The 15959-nt window shown below is 41.4% G+C and overlaps 1 protein-coding gene across 1 annotated transcript; it reads right to left on the reverse strand.

The window, feature by feature from the left end:
- Positions 1–1877: 1877 nt before the first annotated feature.
- Positions 1878–9728, reverse strand: kdm8 (lysine (K)-specific demethylase 8). Its single transcript, XM_022214432.2, has 8 exons — positions 9591–9728; positions 7677–8155; positions 6679–6851; positions 4099–4231; positions 3939–3989; positions 2375–2524; positions 2173–2265; positions 1878–2088 (listed from the first exon to the last, which is right to left on the reverse strand). The coding sequence occupies exons 2-8, from the start codon at positions 8130–8132 to the stop codon at positions 1924–1926; spliced, it is 1221 nt and encodes a 406-aa protein (XP_022070124.1). The 5' UTR covers positions 8133–8155; positions 9591–9728; the 3' UTR covers positions 1878–1923.
- Positions 9729–15959: the final 6231 nt, after the last annotated feature.

Genomic DNA, 15959 nt, shown 5'->3' on the forward strand with positions numbered 1-15959 from the left:
TCATCTGTGCTTCAGATTTTAGAGGTTTCCAACTCATCCTCACCAAAACTTGCACATCCAGACGACACTTTCTCGTACCACAGGATAAATCTAACCGACTTAATCCTAATTTGCCCGATTTATGTGAAAATCAATGACCCCATTAATCAAAAAAAAGGAGCAGGCAAGGTCTAAGTTTAAGAGAAAGGCTAACAGGCCCAGAGGTCCCACATTACTTCACTGGTAATTGAGTATTGATTACATTATAATGAGAGTAAGCAGTTTTGCGTGATCTTAAGTCAATTGTGCCACTTACTTGACAACAACAAAGCACTGAACAGCTAAGTGAAGCATACAGCATTTACTCACAGAGTTAAATCCTGGCAGGGTTCATATTATAGGCCGGGAGAGATAACCTTGTAAGGACAGTAACTAGGTTTGGATAAGTCTATTATCTTCACACTGGCGTGTTTAATAATGCATGAGTTGTTTGTTAAGCCACCTGTTCCGGCAGAAACAGAGAAGGTGAGGAAAGAAAGGGGGTCTGAAGGCACTTAGCCAAACTGTGCTTCATATTTTTTTAGATGTTTTAACCTTTACTTTTGGTGGGTTTGGACAACATTTAAACAGTGCAAACAAAATATGCTTCTTGTCCAGTGAATGCCACCTTTCAGTATGTGTGCTTTGCCTGGTGTGTCCTGTTTTCTCTTCAATGATTATCTTATGTTATTTGTGTGGTATAACAAAGTCAGTTAATAGTTGGAGCAGTAAAATTGATTTTCCCCCCAATTCATGCTGCAGCCTGAGTGCAATCTTTGTTGCTGTTTATATTTTTCTCCTTTATTATTTTTTCAAAATTGAGTAAGATAGGCTACATATTAAAACCAGATCTTTGTAGAGTAGAATATCTTACATTCGCATCAAATTCAGTCATTGAAGTCACTTTCTTGTGTTCCAGACTGTCATTATTTTGTAATTTTCACTCATCATTCCCTAAATCAGGGGAAGAAATGTACATTTACGGTCCTTTTTTTTGGAGCAGTTTTGTTTAATGAAAAACTCCACCTGCCTTCCACAGCCTTGATTTCCCAAAACGCTAAACTTATCAGACTGTGAATTTGACTGAAAAAAAAACAGATCAAACGCACACATTAGGACTGATCTGCTCAATTTTGTCACATCCTCACATCGTATTTGTAATAAGCAGGCTTGATTAAAATGGACCTACGGGATGCACGACTGGGGCTTGTCAGAGGTCTGAAATCTGAAGCCGTCTTTGTAGTAGTGAAGTGTTGCGGTTTTCAGTGCTAGACGAGTCGCACTGTCTTAACCAATGAGGCCGTTTTAATTTCAAAGTCTTGTCTGTACCCAGGGGATTAATTCACTCATTAATTTTTATTTGTGACCTGCCTGATTGGCTCAGACTGTCAGTTAAACCTGAGAACTGTGTTTATTACCATGTTTCTGTACCTGTAGCTCAACCGGTTATTAAATTTGAAGACTTGCTTCATTTCCATGTATTATGGAAATCACACATCTGAGGATATTTGTAGGAAGAAAAAGCTTCCGATTTGAAAAGAGAAACATATCATATTAAATTAGATGACTAACAATGCTCTGTAAATTATTTGCAGATTGAAATGAACACAAACAGCTTTAACTGCTCACTTGTGTTTTCTGTTCTGTTTTGCCGCTGGTAGCTTTCCACACAATGGATGTTGTTTCAATCATCAGAAGCACAATTAAACTAATCATTCAGCAGTGTGTGTTCATTGTTCACGGATCAAAGGTTTGTGTGATCAGCAGTTGTCCTAGCATTTGGGAGAATTAGCCTCACATTAGCTGAAAACTCGGGACTGATTTCCTGCCACAGCAACAGAAATCAAGCTGAACTCCAGTTTTATCCTACAGAAAATATATATATTTTTTATTAGGAATTTCCAATCATGACCACCAGAAGCTGACAGAGAAGCTGAGTTCTAAGGATCGGACATAATGCCAGTGTCGGACTGGGATGAACAGCACGTCTCCAGGCTGCAACACACATTCGAGATACGGGGCTTTGGCAAACTCGGGGAATCGCTCGGCATCTGGATTCTCCACCTCCACCTGGATGGGAGAAGTCACAAATTGGAAATACTGCATATATTTACAGGTTCAACATGTGCTATCTCTGCGGACTGTCAATCCCACCTGACTGGTATTGTGAAGCAGCTGTGATTGATGAGGGTACAGCTTGTCTGTGTCCTCCGGGGAATATAGGCGAATATATTTGCTGCCCACCACCTGATGTGTACACAGGAAGGAGAGGGAGGAGAGAAATTCCATGAGGTAAACAGAATGCGACAGATCTTTGACATTAACTAGATTCATAAAGCGGTGGTGTTAAAGTCACCTGAGCCAGGAAGTTCTGTTGAGGGTCCTGGTGAAGAGGAGACACTGTGCCTCCGGGCCCAAACCACGCATTCACAGTAATATCGTCTTCGTCTCCTTCACCAAGGCAGCAATAATCGGGGAGGCAGATGTCTTCCTTTAGCTCCGGTATCTGAGGGAACATCAAACAATAATAACAGCAATAAGGCACTGATGACTAATTTCACTCACCGAATATGTTTCTCACTGTAACATTTGTTACAGATTACTAATTATTTGTCTTCTTTTGCTCAGATTGAAAAATATACTAACAAAAATTTGAAGGTAAAGAGATCATTCCCAAAAGATGGAGCCTACTTCCTGTAACGATCCCCTTTCTCTCATTTACTGTAGCCTCACCATGAGGCTGACTTCTTTAGTTTTTAATTAACTATCACCTCTGAGCCATTAGCATTGTAGCAAACTCTTGCTATTGTTTCCGTCTATTTAGTTACTAGGTTGAGTTTAAATGCCGTTTAATCTCGTAGATATGTACACTACCATTCAAAAGTTTGGGGTGACCCAGACAAATTCATGTTTCCATGACAACTCACACTTTTATTCATGTTCTAACATAACTGCACAAGGGTTTTCTAATCATCAGTTAGCCTTTCAGCACCATTAGCTAACACAATGTAGCATTAGAACACAGGAGTGATGGTTGCTGGAAATGTTCCTCTGTGCCCCTATGGAGATATTCCATTAAAAATCAGCTGTTTCCAGCTAGAATAATCATTTACCACATTAACAATGTCAAGACAGTATTTCTGATTCATTTTCTGTTATCTTCATTGAAAAAAAAACTGCCTTTCTTTCAATAATAAGGTCATTTCTAAGTGATACCAAACTTTGGAATCATAGTGTATAGCTGAATTCTGCGCTGTTTGCAACTTCCCTCACAACTTTCACTATAGAGACGCACAAATCTGACCTTTCCCCTGCCAGCACCACCTCGGATTCCTCAACTGTGCTGATTCAATACCAACAAACTTGGAGACGATTCTGTTCCAAGTATGTACCCTCACATGCAGCATGTGCTTCAATGTGTGGTTAGAATTACATCATCATTCCTCAAAACATCATTTAAATCCACCCATGTTGGTTATCTCAAGGATTATTATCTCTAATTTCTCTTTTTCAGTTACTAACATGACATTATTAAGTCCTCAATACTTCAAAACAAACAGCTGATTGTGAAAGATGATGATGATGCCGTGCAGAAAATCAGGATGAGTGATGACCCTCCCCCCTTGCTCGGCCTCATTCTTATCTATCAAACAGCCCAAAATAACCACCCTTTAGCCTGACTAGGTGCCCTTTGTGTAAAGTTCAATCCAGACAACGCATTGACTTCGACGGTAAAATTAGGGCCAAAAAGTCAATATTGTTCAAAGAAGTGTGGTGCGAGGATGACAGATGGAAGAAAAGAATCTCCTTCTTCACTGTGCTGAAAATGTCATCTGAATAATGAATTAGTAAACTGGGAAAATGATTATTATTTTTTTTTAATCATCTTGTAATTACGAAAGTGAAGTACAGAACCATACCTGATCAAAAAGCTGGTGCTGGGCCAGATAACCCAAAGCTTTCCCTTCATCCTGGGCGACGTGTTCAGCAGAGCGGAATCAAATCAAAATACGGTGTTAGAAATCGTATGGTGCGTTATCTTCCTGTTTAAGAAATGCAAGTTTAAGAGGAGGCACTTACTCTATTCACAATGTATCTGTCAATGAATTCGTTGACCGTGAGTAGCGTTTGTGACCAGTCCTCATCTGTATATCTGGACCCCACCTCAACAGGAACAGTCCGGCAACCAGCCACAGACCTCAGGTATTCTATGCTTTGCAGGAGGGAGACAATTGATCATTTAAATCACCGTTTTCTAACACACATGATGAAAGAACGCCGGTTCGCCTGAAACGTCTGTACTGCAATTAAAAAGTCAACCTGGGGTGATGTCCCGGTTTCTCTTTTTTCATTCTGGATTCCAGCAATGCTCAAAAATACATTACAAGTGCACTTCTGGATGCGAATCAGATGCCAGGAGCCGTGTGTCAGATGTCAGAGTGAATAGTCAGCTGTCAGGAGTCAGCGGTGAGATGGAGGACAGTGAAGGATATTCTTAAATTGAGAAGAAGTTATATCAGACTCCGGTGTCAGACTTAAGCGTCAGGAATTTAGTGTGGAGTAAACCAAACCTGAACTGAGTTTACCTACACTTTCAAGCAAATTAAAGCTGAAACCTGGACAGTACACCATAGCAGCTGGTATCAAACTGATGCAGACTTCATGTTGCATGGCAGGTTTTCTGTCCACTCTACTAGATACAATCACAAGTGCAAATCTGTTTGATTACGAGGCTGGATTAAATGCAAATAGTGTTGCTGTGTTTAAGTAAGACAGACAACAACATACGATATTACTGTTCAAAAGTTTGGGGTCACCCAGACAAATTCATGTTTCCATGAAAACTCACACTTTTATTCATGTGCTAACATAACCCACAAGGGTTTTTGAATCATCAATTAGCCTTTCAACACCATTAGCTAACACAATGTAGCATCAGAACACAGGAGTGATGGTTGCTGGAAATGTTCCTCTGTACCCCTATGGAGATATTCCATTAAAAGTTTCCAGCTAGAATAGTCATTTACCACATTAACAATGTCTAGATGGTATTTCTGATGATTTAATGTTATCTTCATTGAAAAAAAAAAATGCTTTTCTTTCAAAAATAAGGACCCCAAACTTTTAAACAGTAGTGCCCATATCAGCCACAACCTTATAAAAGTGAATAACATCGATCATTACAATGCAATGTTCTGTTAGGAAATCTTAGGTCCTGGAGTCTATGTGGATGTTACCCTCCATGGCGACCGCATTCCCCGACATCAGTGGCCTCCCTCAGAGGGACAATGCACCCCGCCACGCTGCAAAAACTACTCAGAAACTGCTAAACAAACACGACAGGCATTGAAGCGACCTCCAAACCCCCCAGACCCCAATCTCATCAAACATCTAAGGGACGTGGCAGAACAAGCCCAATCCATCCCCACCCCACAACCTACAAGACCCAAAGGATCCGCTGCCAACATTCTGGTGCCAGAAACCACTGAGGTGCGGTGTACGTTCCCCGACAGGTCAGAGCTGTTTTCTTTGCACAAAGGGGACCTACACAATACTAAGTTCCCTCCAGACACGCACCGTTTTCCATTCAACTGAGCATGCGGGCTTCATGTCTGAACGTGCACCCTGGTCACTCTTCCATCGGAGTCACGACGACACTCTTACCAGGTGGGATCTAATAATGCTTCATTATTATCAACGCACCACAAGTCTGACCTGCACCCAGTCACAATAATGAAATGGCACGCACAGGCAACAGTACTTCAAGCTGTGAGAAAGTGATTAAGGGAAGACTTTTTCCTCATTTCAGCGCCAATATTTGTCCAAAAACATCACAGACAGAGAGACCCTCCTTTGAATTTATTAAACACCTGCAGCATCAGACAGCAGTAGTATCCACAAGCAATTCCACAACAGAAAAAAGGCATTAGTGCATGTAGAACAACAGCACTAGTAACTTCATTAACTACCTGTAATCACAAATCAACACCCAACATGGAGACAGGATCAATCAGGATCTAACAGGAAGTCACACCATCCTTGGTCAAGCAGCATTTTGACGATCATCACACATTGGCAGAATTTACAGTGTTTAGGAAATCACAGAAAAACTAGGCTGTTATTTCTACACTTTGATAAGCTGCTATTAGCTTAGATTTAATCTTTGTTTGTTGGCGCGTTATTATGCATTATACATCGCTTGGCGTATTGTCTAATCGTGCCTGAAGAACAAATACGGCTTACGTACCGCTGCTCTCTGGCACTGTGGAGGCTTATGTCTGATTGAAGCCATGAGAAAATGGAACAGAGAAGTGAGTTATGTCCGAATGACAGAATGTTGTTGCTTTAACGGATTGACGAAGCCAGGAATGTTATGTATCCCACGTCTGAAAAGAGCTTTAGGCAGGAGGTGAAATGTTGCGGCTGACTGATGTACGTGCTGATGCTAATGCCGAGAAATACATTTTGTACACAGATAATTCAATATTAGAAGTGTTATTCTTATTTATTTCAGCATTTTGAGTGTTTTAATGAGCTTCACATACTAATAAATCGGTTGGATGTGATGTCATCTGGACAAAAACATGCAAAGCAACAGTGATGACTGACACCAAGTCACATAGCAAATGAGGAAGAATATCATCAGAAAGAAAAACAAACCTCCAGGGGTGTTTGTTGAAAGCAGGCCAGTGGTCAATGATTCCTTCTAAAATCACCGGTTTGAGGGGGAGCAGATAGTTGGTGTTGAAGCTTTCCAGCGAAGGACACTTTATCCTGGGAACTGCCAACTCTTCTTTGATCACAGGAACATGTGGGCTTGCAATCTTTATTCTCTATAAATGAAACCAAACGAAGAAAGATCCGTCAGTTCAACCTCCAGGGAAAAGCAGAAACACAGTGTGATCATATTCTTTGTAGCTGAAATGGCCGGCCGATTAGTCAGCTGGTCAGTCATCAAAAAGGAAAAAGAACAGCTACCAATCATTTAAATAAAGTGTCATTTGTTTGGGGCTGTTGGTGGTGCAAGAACTGAGCAAAAACAAGTGAGCTGGGAAAAACAACTGTGGTAATTGATTTGCCTAATAATTGTAAACCTGTATTCCCCAGAGAAAGACCCACTTTTTCTTTGTTAAACATCCAGGGCGGACGTTCAACAACATTTTGGACCGACTGAGAGCACTACATTTGTTGAACAATTAAACTAATCCTGAGGATAACAATTTGATGAATTATTATGCATGGAGGCACGTGTGCAAATACTCACAAACCTCCAACGTGCTTCAGTTGTTTTTTTAAGCTCATATTTTTAAGGCAAAAGGAAAAACAAACATATCCCGCCTCTAAAACCTCTATCTCAATTTTGACAGTGTCTAAACAAAGTGATCTGACATTTGAAAATCTGTTGCACTTCATCTTCAGTGACATCTATGGAAGTGCAGCAAGATGAAAGGCGGAAAAGGAAACACTTTCAGAAAACTTCCCAACTGCTGAAATCAGTCACTACGTCTTTTAAACTTTGAATCACAGTGAATATGATGTAAAAGATAAGTTTGCAGGCTGCAGGATGTAAAGAGACTCCCTCAAAAGTACTCAGAATAAGATAAAAAACTGACTAATGCACATAGAATAAAATAAATGGCATAAAAAAAAGCACTGACCTTGGCCTCAGAGTGTTCATTTTCATCTTCTTCTTTGGCAGATTTCCTCGTTTGCTGTTGCAGAATCCTAACAATAACCTGAAGTATATTATCCATGATGGCCGCCCCCATGAGTAGACCCATGTCACATGTCCTGACAGCCTGCAGGATCTCATCTTCTGATGGAGGACGGCGGCACAGAGCAGCCACTTTGAACAGACATCCATAGGAGTAAACACGCCTCCACTCTTTGTCCACCTGCCGCCATGTTCCTGTGTTGAGCCTCTCCCATGAAATATCCAAGATGATCTGAGCATTGAGCATATGGCTGGCACTTGTTGTGTCACTGTACAGCTGCCGCCTGCACCGTTTCAGCATTTCCAGCACACTTGACTCCACTCTGTCGGTGAACTGCAGTGGAAACTGCTCTTCATTGAAAGGCAGAATAGCGGAGATTTTTGACCACAGCGACGCCATTGATGAGAAGGTCTTTATTATTTCTGTGGGACGAACAACAGAGGTGAGTCAGGGATCTCTTATTCACACTGAAGCCCTGATGAAGCACTTCTAATTTTAAATTAAATTTACATAAAGACTGCTGAAATTTTCAGAAGCAAAAGGTTGTAATTTAATCACTCGCTCTGTGCTTATCTGGTTATTCGCCAGCAATGTAACAATCTGCTGGAACCGCCTGCCATCGGGACACACACACACACACACACACACACACACACAGGACACTCGTTTATTCCATCGCCGACAGCCTCTGTGCTGCAGTGAAACAGATGTATACACCTAATTTCCACATTGGCAACCGCAAAACACAGGTGAGGCCATCGCGAGCCAGGACTGCAAGTGTGACACATGCACAATGACGACACTTTGTTGCAGGGTTTTTGGTACCGCCAACTCTGCCTCCGTGTGACTCAGTCCATGTTTGGATGCTCAGTGTTGCTGGCTATGATGCCAAAACACAAGGCAGCCAACTTTGAGCACCTGATTCATTTGCGTATAGCAACACACAGCCTTGAAAACTCTGAGGGGGACTGAACTACACAAAGCTGAACGGTTGCATCTAATACACCACATGCTCAAGGTACGCTGTGACCCCCGCCGAGTGCACTCCAGCCGTACTCACAACACAGATTCTTACATGACACACATGGGCTGAGGCATTTGTGTAACAGCAACAAAGAAACACGCATCGACTCTGGTTATTTAGGATGCTTGGGGAATTACAGTCCTGTCCAATTCCATTATGGAAATGAGTGAAAAAGGTGGGAAGAGTATCTCACAGTGGGAGGAAGTCAATAATATTTTTCTTTAAAACCTGAGAAATTAGACTCCGACAGTGGAATCTACTTCAGGGTTAGTTTCATTCCACAAATTCCCAGAAAGCATGAAGCGATGCACAGAAGAACCTGAGGTCAGATCTGTTTTTGCAAGGATGGATCATTAATAAGAAGGTAAACTATATGTTACGACTCAAAAGCAACTTAGATATGAAGAGTACAACTAAATAAAACATGGCTAAAAAAAAGTTGAACACGAATTTGTAATTTGATTCTGAGTCCTATAAATGCCAACACATTCAGTTTCTTCATTTTATAGCTGAACATTGTCTGGTAAAGCATCCTAAACTTCTCAGCTGTGGCTCTAATGCATGAAATACATGAAACAACATAGTAGACATAATAAATATGAGGATTAGAAATTTAAAAAAATCATCGTTTGCAACCAGTTCAGGCTGGGAAAATATGCATACTTGCTATAAATGTAGTGTGAAAACCTGAAAAATATGTAAAATAACGTAACAAGCGATGATGCTTGTGAACACGGCTTGGTAACGATTCGTTTTTTTAAAAAATATTAAATAAAGTATATGAAAGCGCTACCAGCTAAAGCTGAATAAAACACCTAAAATGCTATATTTACCTGTTATTAACACATTTCCGCCGTTAATCCGATAATTCAGGTGAAAAGCTAACGAAGCTACAACTCCAAACACTACTCTTCTGCCGGTGGGTCAACAAAAACACACCGGGCGGGAACTCGAGCATCGAAGAACATTGGTTCCGCGTTGTGTTCAACAATTTGAAAGCTGGGTGTGAAGCCAAAATGATGTCTGTTAATTACACGAGCGCGTTGTCAGTACAATTTAAAGGATTCCAAAGGCACAATGGCTTTATTTCTTGGTTTAATTATGCAGCAGAAGCTTTGGTTTTCATTCACTCTGTGCTCCAGCAGAGGGTAGTAACATCTGCACAGGCTCTAACCTGTGAAATAACAGACCACACAGAGCTCTGGCAACGATTTGAATGGCATCTTGTGTAAGAAAAAGCAGCTCATAGAGGCACACTTCACACACACCTGTTTGTCATGTGTTGCCAGTTTCCTACTATGTGCACACCCTCCCACGTCCAACTCCCACACAGTTACATTTGCCCACAACTTCGCAGTCTTGTAGCTGCTCAAAAACCTGTTCCTCTCTCATCTCAGTTCTGCCTTTTCAGATGATCAACCGAGTGTGCTAAAGCTCAGTCAGTTAAAACAAAACAGTGCTCCGGCGACAGCTCGACCTCATTTACATGCACCTACTCACATATTAAATAAATTATAAATCTGTCTCAACAGGTGAACAACAGGTTCCATTCACTATGCGGCACTGAGACAACAACACCTCTGTCATAATAAGTGATGGCACTATTATTACTCTATATTGTTACTCTCTTTTCACTGCTCCTGCAGCTCAGAAAGTTTTATGTAAATACCGATATTCCTAGAAGGCTGATTGATATGTATCTGCTCATGTGAAGCTAAAACAATAATTGGGTTTGTCTTTTTGATGTCATGCAGAGATATTCGAGTTTTTCATATTCAATTGCTTTTTGGGGAGGAGGTCGCCTGAGCAAACATGATAGGAAACCTTCGGCAGAGAAGTCTAGAATCTATAAACACACCGCACTATTATCAAATGTCAAACACTGTATGAAATTCAAATAATCTCAGTGCAAACGGCAGAGCTGTTCCTGTATGTAAAGCAGATGGAAACAAGAGAAAGACAGGCTGCCTTTCCAGGAATCACAGGGGATTTTAAAATGTTTCAGGCATTTCTATTCATTCGCACTGTGTAAACAGCAGAATTCTCGTGGCTCAATCTATTGTTCACTTATAGTACGGAGGTGAGAAATTACTGTGATGGCCAAAACAGCAGTCTGTTCTTTTATGTTTTTAAGCGTTTGCTGTTGCTTTTGGAATAAAGGGACAACAAGGAAGGGAAAAAAAAAGATAATTGGCAAATTTAATGTAAAAGAATATAAGGAAGCAGCGCGTTTGGCATGCTGCAGAAGAATCTGAATGGATATATCCTTGTGTGTAACATAAAAATAGATTCAGCAATGTAGTACCAAAAAAAGGAGCCATTCACTAAGATAAGTCTCTGGATTTGCAGTGTATGTTGTAAGATACCGAGACCAGCTGGTCAAACACAAACACACATTATTGTATCAGATGCTGAGGGAGACAAACCTCACACCATGATGTGAACGCTGTGTATCTCTGCCTGTGTGAGGGGTGAGGGTGGTCCCAGCAGGAGAGGCTGATGTATTATTCAGTCGTGTCTGAATCTGTGGTTGTAAGACAGTGTTGGGCTGCACTGAAGGTCAGAGGCCCAGTGCTGCTGCTCGCTGTCAGCGCTGACTTCATGTGCAAACTGTCCTTCCAAATCGTCATCGGCAGGGGTCAGCGACCTTTCCCCTTGTTTGCTTGGAAAAGGATTCTGCCCGTTCCTCCCAGGGTCTAGTTATCTATTGTTATTCAGAAAGTATTTCAAGGTTTTATTTTTGAAATATTGTGGGCAATATTTTATTAATTGAACTGAATGCACCAGTAAGCAGTCCGGTTCACGAACCCAGGAAAACAGCAAAAAAAATTATGGTTTTTCACTCTTTTTTCAGATTAGACTGAAATATAACGTGTAAATTAGCATTTTAAAGGTTGTGCTGGTTGGTGGATTTTCTGTTTCTACTCTTTATGCTATAAATCTATTGGATTAATCGCACAATAATAATAATCTTGGGGAACTTCTTAAAAGATTTGTTCAAATCATACTCACAAAACATCCATAACAGAATCCGCTTGATTGCTGTTCAGTTCATATCACGATATTCAGTAAAGATAGTCTACTTATTTGTTCAAGTCCTTCTCTGATTATTGATTTAACTACTAAATATCCATCACTGCATGCCAATACTACATATTCAGAAGGATTTTTCCATTGACATAATCCCTTTCAACCACACACTGTAATTTCTTTCTTACAGATGTCAAAATGACTTAGATGTACGTCTACACCACTGTTTCCTCCAGATTGTGTAAATCTAAAGTCTGCACAATCTCTATTTAAAGTCCCCATCTTGCTCTTTATCCACCCCTCCTCTACATGCTGCAGCTCCTGCACACCAGCTCACTTATTCCGTTCAAATGCTGTAAAACTACTCTAAGTCACACAATCTCAAGATGCAACATTGGAGTAATTCACACAGTTTGAGCCAAAAACCAACTCCATGTGTTTGAGAAAGTCATCAATATGGTGCAGCTACAAGGCAGGAATGCTCAGTCATGGCATCCGCTGCTTATTTTGCTCACAATGTGTCTTCCAGTATACAAAAACCACAATGTTAACCTTCATTTTCACTGAAGGGGGTCTTTAGAAAGACTATACGATGTGATCAAAAGCACCAGAACAGCGAATATACGGACCTTTTGGTGACAATGTACTGCAATCTGCTGTTTCTGACATACACTACCAGTCAAAAGTGTGGACACACCTTGTCATTCAAAATAATACAATCTTCAGTATTAATCTAAAATGGAGAAAATAATAGAAAGAAATAAAAAAGCACTAAATGAGAAGGTGTGTCCAAACGTTTTCACTGGTAGTGTATAGAATTTTAAAAAATCATCCTGTTTGACCTAGAAAATTTGCATATTGTTCATTTATTTTTAAATTAGCAGCTTGCTATTTGTTTATAAAAAACATTTAAATCCCTCTAAATCAGATTTTTTATATGTTAAGATAAAACCAAAAGTTCTATGTGCCTGGTTTGTTTTTGATCAAATGTGAATTGACTCTGTTTCATAATAGTTCTCTCTGAATAGCTTTTTGTACTTCAATGTTACTTTGTAGTACACAGTTTTAATTTCATGCCTCTGCAAATAGTCTTTCCTGCTGCATTGTTTGGAACTTCAGCCTTGCCTGTGCAGTAAACAATTAATTGGGTTTGTATTATCATAATTCCCTTTGAACCTGGGCTTATCTCAGCGGTGCTACAGTGAAAAAGCCTCGGCAGCAGGAGCTCGGGGTTTGCCAGCAGTCAAACAGGGCAGCAGGGCAGCATGGACCGTGACTGTCAGCAGCATATTCCCAGGGGCAAGCGAGGGTAGAACCACCGGGACACCACAGGAGGGATGTAATCACCACCATTACGCTCCAGGTGCTGCTGAAATAAAAGATGGAAACAAGCCTCCGGTGGTGTTGCCATGGATCAGAATCCAATTAAACACTGTTTAGCTTGACACAAGCTGCCAGTCGTAGCCTGTTGACTCATGAAATTAATGTATTGTCGTGGCACAAAGAAACTGTTGCCACAGAAAGTGCAGCATGACCCAAGGCGGTACCCATTTGAACAGCTGCAGCTTCATTCTTGGGGTCATGTACATTTCATTAGGCGATGGAAGTGTCAAAGAGACGGCACAATACTGCACGGGTAATTCCATAATGAGGGTTTCCTTTTTGGCGATGCTCAGTTTTGGAGGTCATCTGTTTGCTTAACCTTGCACACAAACACAAATCACATCCTCTGAATTCTGTGTCCCGTTTATCCCCCAGGCAATTAATGCATACATAAAAGCCAGCGGGGGTTAAGGGTTGCTACCTTCTTTGGAAATTCGGTAATGGATATTTGGAGATACCCCAGAGAGGTAACAAATGAGAGGTGTAAAGTTAAATGTCCTGTGAAATCATCAGGAGATGTGAAACAAGCTGCCTTTACAGCCTTGGGGAGGCTTCCACAGACAATTATCTCCGGCACACCCAGCCCTCGGCTCGCTGTGACTACAGGTCGGTGTCGCAGGGCTGCTCGCTTGCAGATGTTGCCGGTAAGTCAGAGGCAGGGATGACGGAGCCGTCCCCTGGGTCAGAAGACATGGGCTGGCTGGCTTTGGCGTACCTCCACGGAGCGGTGTTAGTGGAGCGCTCCAAGCAGGTGCTCAGTTCCAGTGGCTTAATGTGGGACGCTGGAGTGCAGGCAGTCCGTCAAAACCACTTTGGATCAAATTAATGCAACCAGGTGTGCCCCTGCAGTCGGGGCTCAGGTGACACCTGCTACTTCCCTTTAATTAGGGCTCAAACAGCTGTTTCAGGATAGACAGAGAGGGGGAGGGTCTCCAGGTTAGTCTGCCGCCTCAGTCACCACTTGATACTGGTCACATTTGATTATCGGTGGAGGCTTTGGGTAACACCGATGCACGAATCAACACCGAGCAGTGGGGGGATATACAGTTTCACCCGTTTGTTGGGGATGAAAAATTAATAATGGCATTGAATGTGTTTGCCTGCTTAAATAATCCCCTGTTTTCAGCTCTCCCTCAGTGCATTTTTCACAAGGAGTGTGGCACTTCTGGCCAAAAAGATTCACTTCTGACAAATATGACTCACTTGCTAAGCAAGGTGAAGATAAAAGTGGAGGCAGTCTTCACCTCGTTATTCTAGTACTGTGAAAAATCTTCAGTGGGCTGCAAGCTCCAAGGGTAGTTTAGGTAGCTTTGATCTTTCTTGGATGCAGTAATAAGCATAGTGCAGATGAAGAGCGAGGGTATCATCTTGAAATATGATTTCCCTTTGGTTCTTTAACAAGGCTAAAAAGAGGTGGGTGGTCAGCTCCAGGGCCTCTGTAGGAAATTCTTAGCTCCTGACAAGGTGCGAGTGAAGAGCTCATACATACAAGCGTAGCATCTGAACAAAGTGATATTACTCCAAATGTCTTGGAGGCCCCTGCAGCTGGGGAGCCCTTGCTAAAACTGCCCCCGCCGAGCAGTCTGTAAATCTGGAAGTGGCAAGGTGCAAGATGTGTGCCATAAACCCACAGCATTAGGGGAGACAGAACATTTGCCTGCAGTCTCTACAGCGCATGTCTGATCTGCTGCACATCTGAGGTGGAGAAAATAATGATTCTAAGTGGATGATTATTCTATATAGATGCATTTTTTTATATTATAGTAGCACTTCATGATCATCCAAGATTTAAATGGACTTCAGGGAGAGAATTTTTCAAATTTATTCATTTATTTATTCTCTCTTTTAATGGCACATTTCGGCTTCTCCTGCTTCATTCTCTCCTCTCACAAACAGAGCCTTGAATCTCTCCATCTCTGTCCTGCAACCGTTCAAAGGTCAGTTCAATACGAGAAGTTAATTTGCCAGCAGAGAGCAGCATTGTGGCAGCAAAGTGCTCCCCCATCACGGCTTAATAATTTAGTATGCAAAGAGCAAACAGAGATAGTTGCGTGTGTCATGCTTTTCTTTGTTGACAGTTTTTGACTCCAAAGGCTTTTTACCAGGTCAGATTCATGAATGACAACCCCACAAACATTACAGAGAGGCTGGAGAACCGAGATTAAGACTTCAAAACTCAGCCAATGCACAGAAGAAAACATTAGCTATGTAAACCACAAACTTTTGGCTTCCACGCTTTTTCACATACAGAACAATGATTCCGTTCGGGTGAAGCTATGCTAGCCCCATTTTCAAAATAAAACTCTTCAATTATTTCTCACAATAGCATAAAAAAGCCCCAAACCATATTCACATAATCAAGAATGCAGGTTTGTTGCAACACAAAGCAAAAAATCGCATCAAAGAACTAAATGCAGGAAAATTGCAACATGCAGGGGCTTATTCTTCTGTGTCATTCATTGTGTAGACCTCCATGTATGTTCTAGGCGAATAAAAAAGAAGTCACAATATACTTTTTTCGTCTCCCCCCCCCCAAACGTATTACAGGTACATAAAGGAGCTTTCATTGTTTTCTTTGCATTACACAAGCTCACAAAGGCGACAAAGGACCAGAAAGAAATAGAGAATTGAGCTTGAACATGGATAAATAACACAAACACACAAACACAACGCGTACGCCGGAGTCAAGAATGCCTTTTGGTGGTTTGTGAACAAATAAAAGCTGTGGGTGTCTGACCTTGGCATATCAGCCTCAAACTGGGTCAGCAGTCACCTCTACTTGCGGAGAG

This window comes from Acanthochromis polyacanthus, chromosome 21, assembly GCF_021347895.1.
Source record: "Acanthochromis polyacanthus isolate Apoly-LR-REF ecotype Palm Island chromosome 21, KAUST_Apoly_ChrSc, whole genome shotgun sequence".
Lineage (NCBI taxonomy): Eukaryota > Metazoa > Chordata > Actinopteri > Pomacentridae > Acanthochromis > Acanthochromis polyacanthus.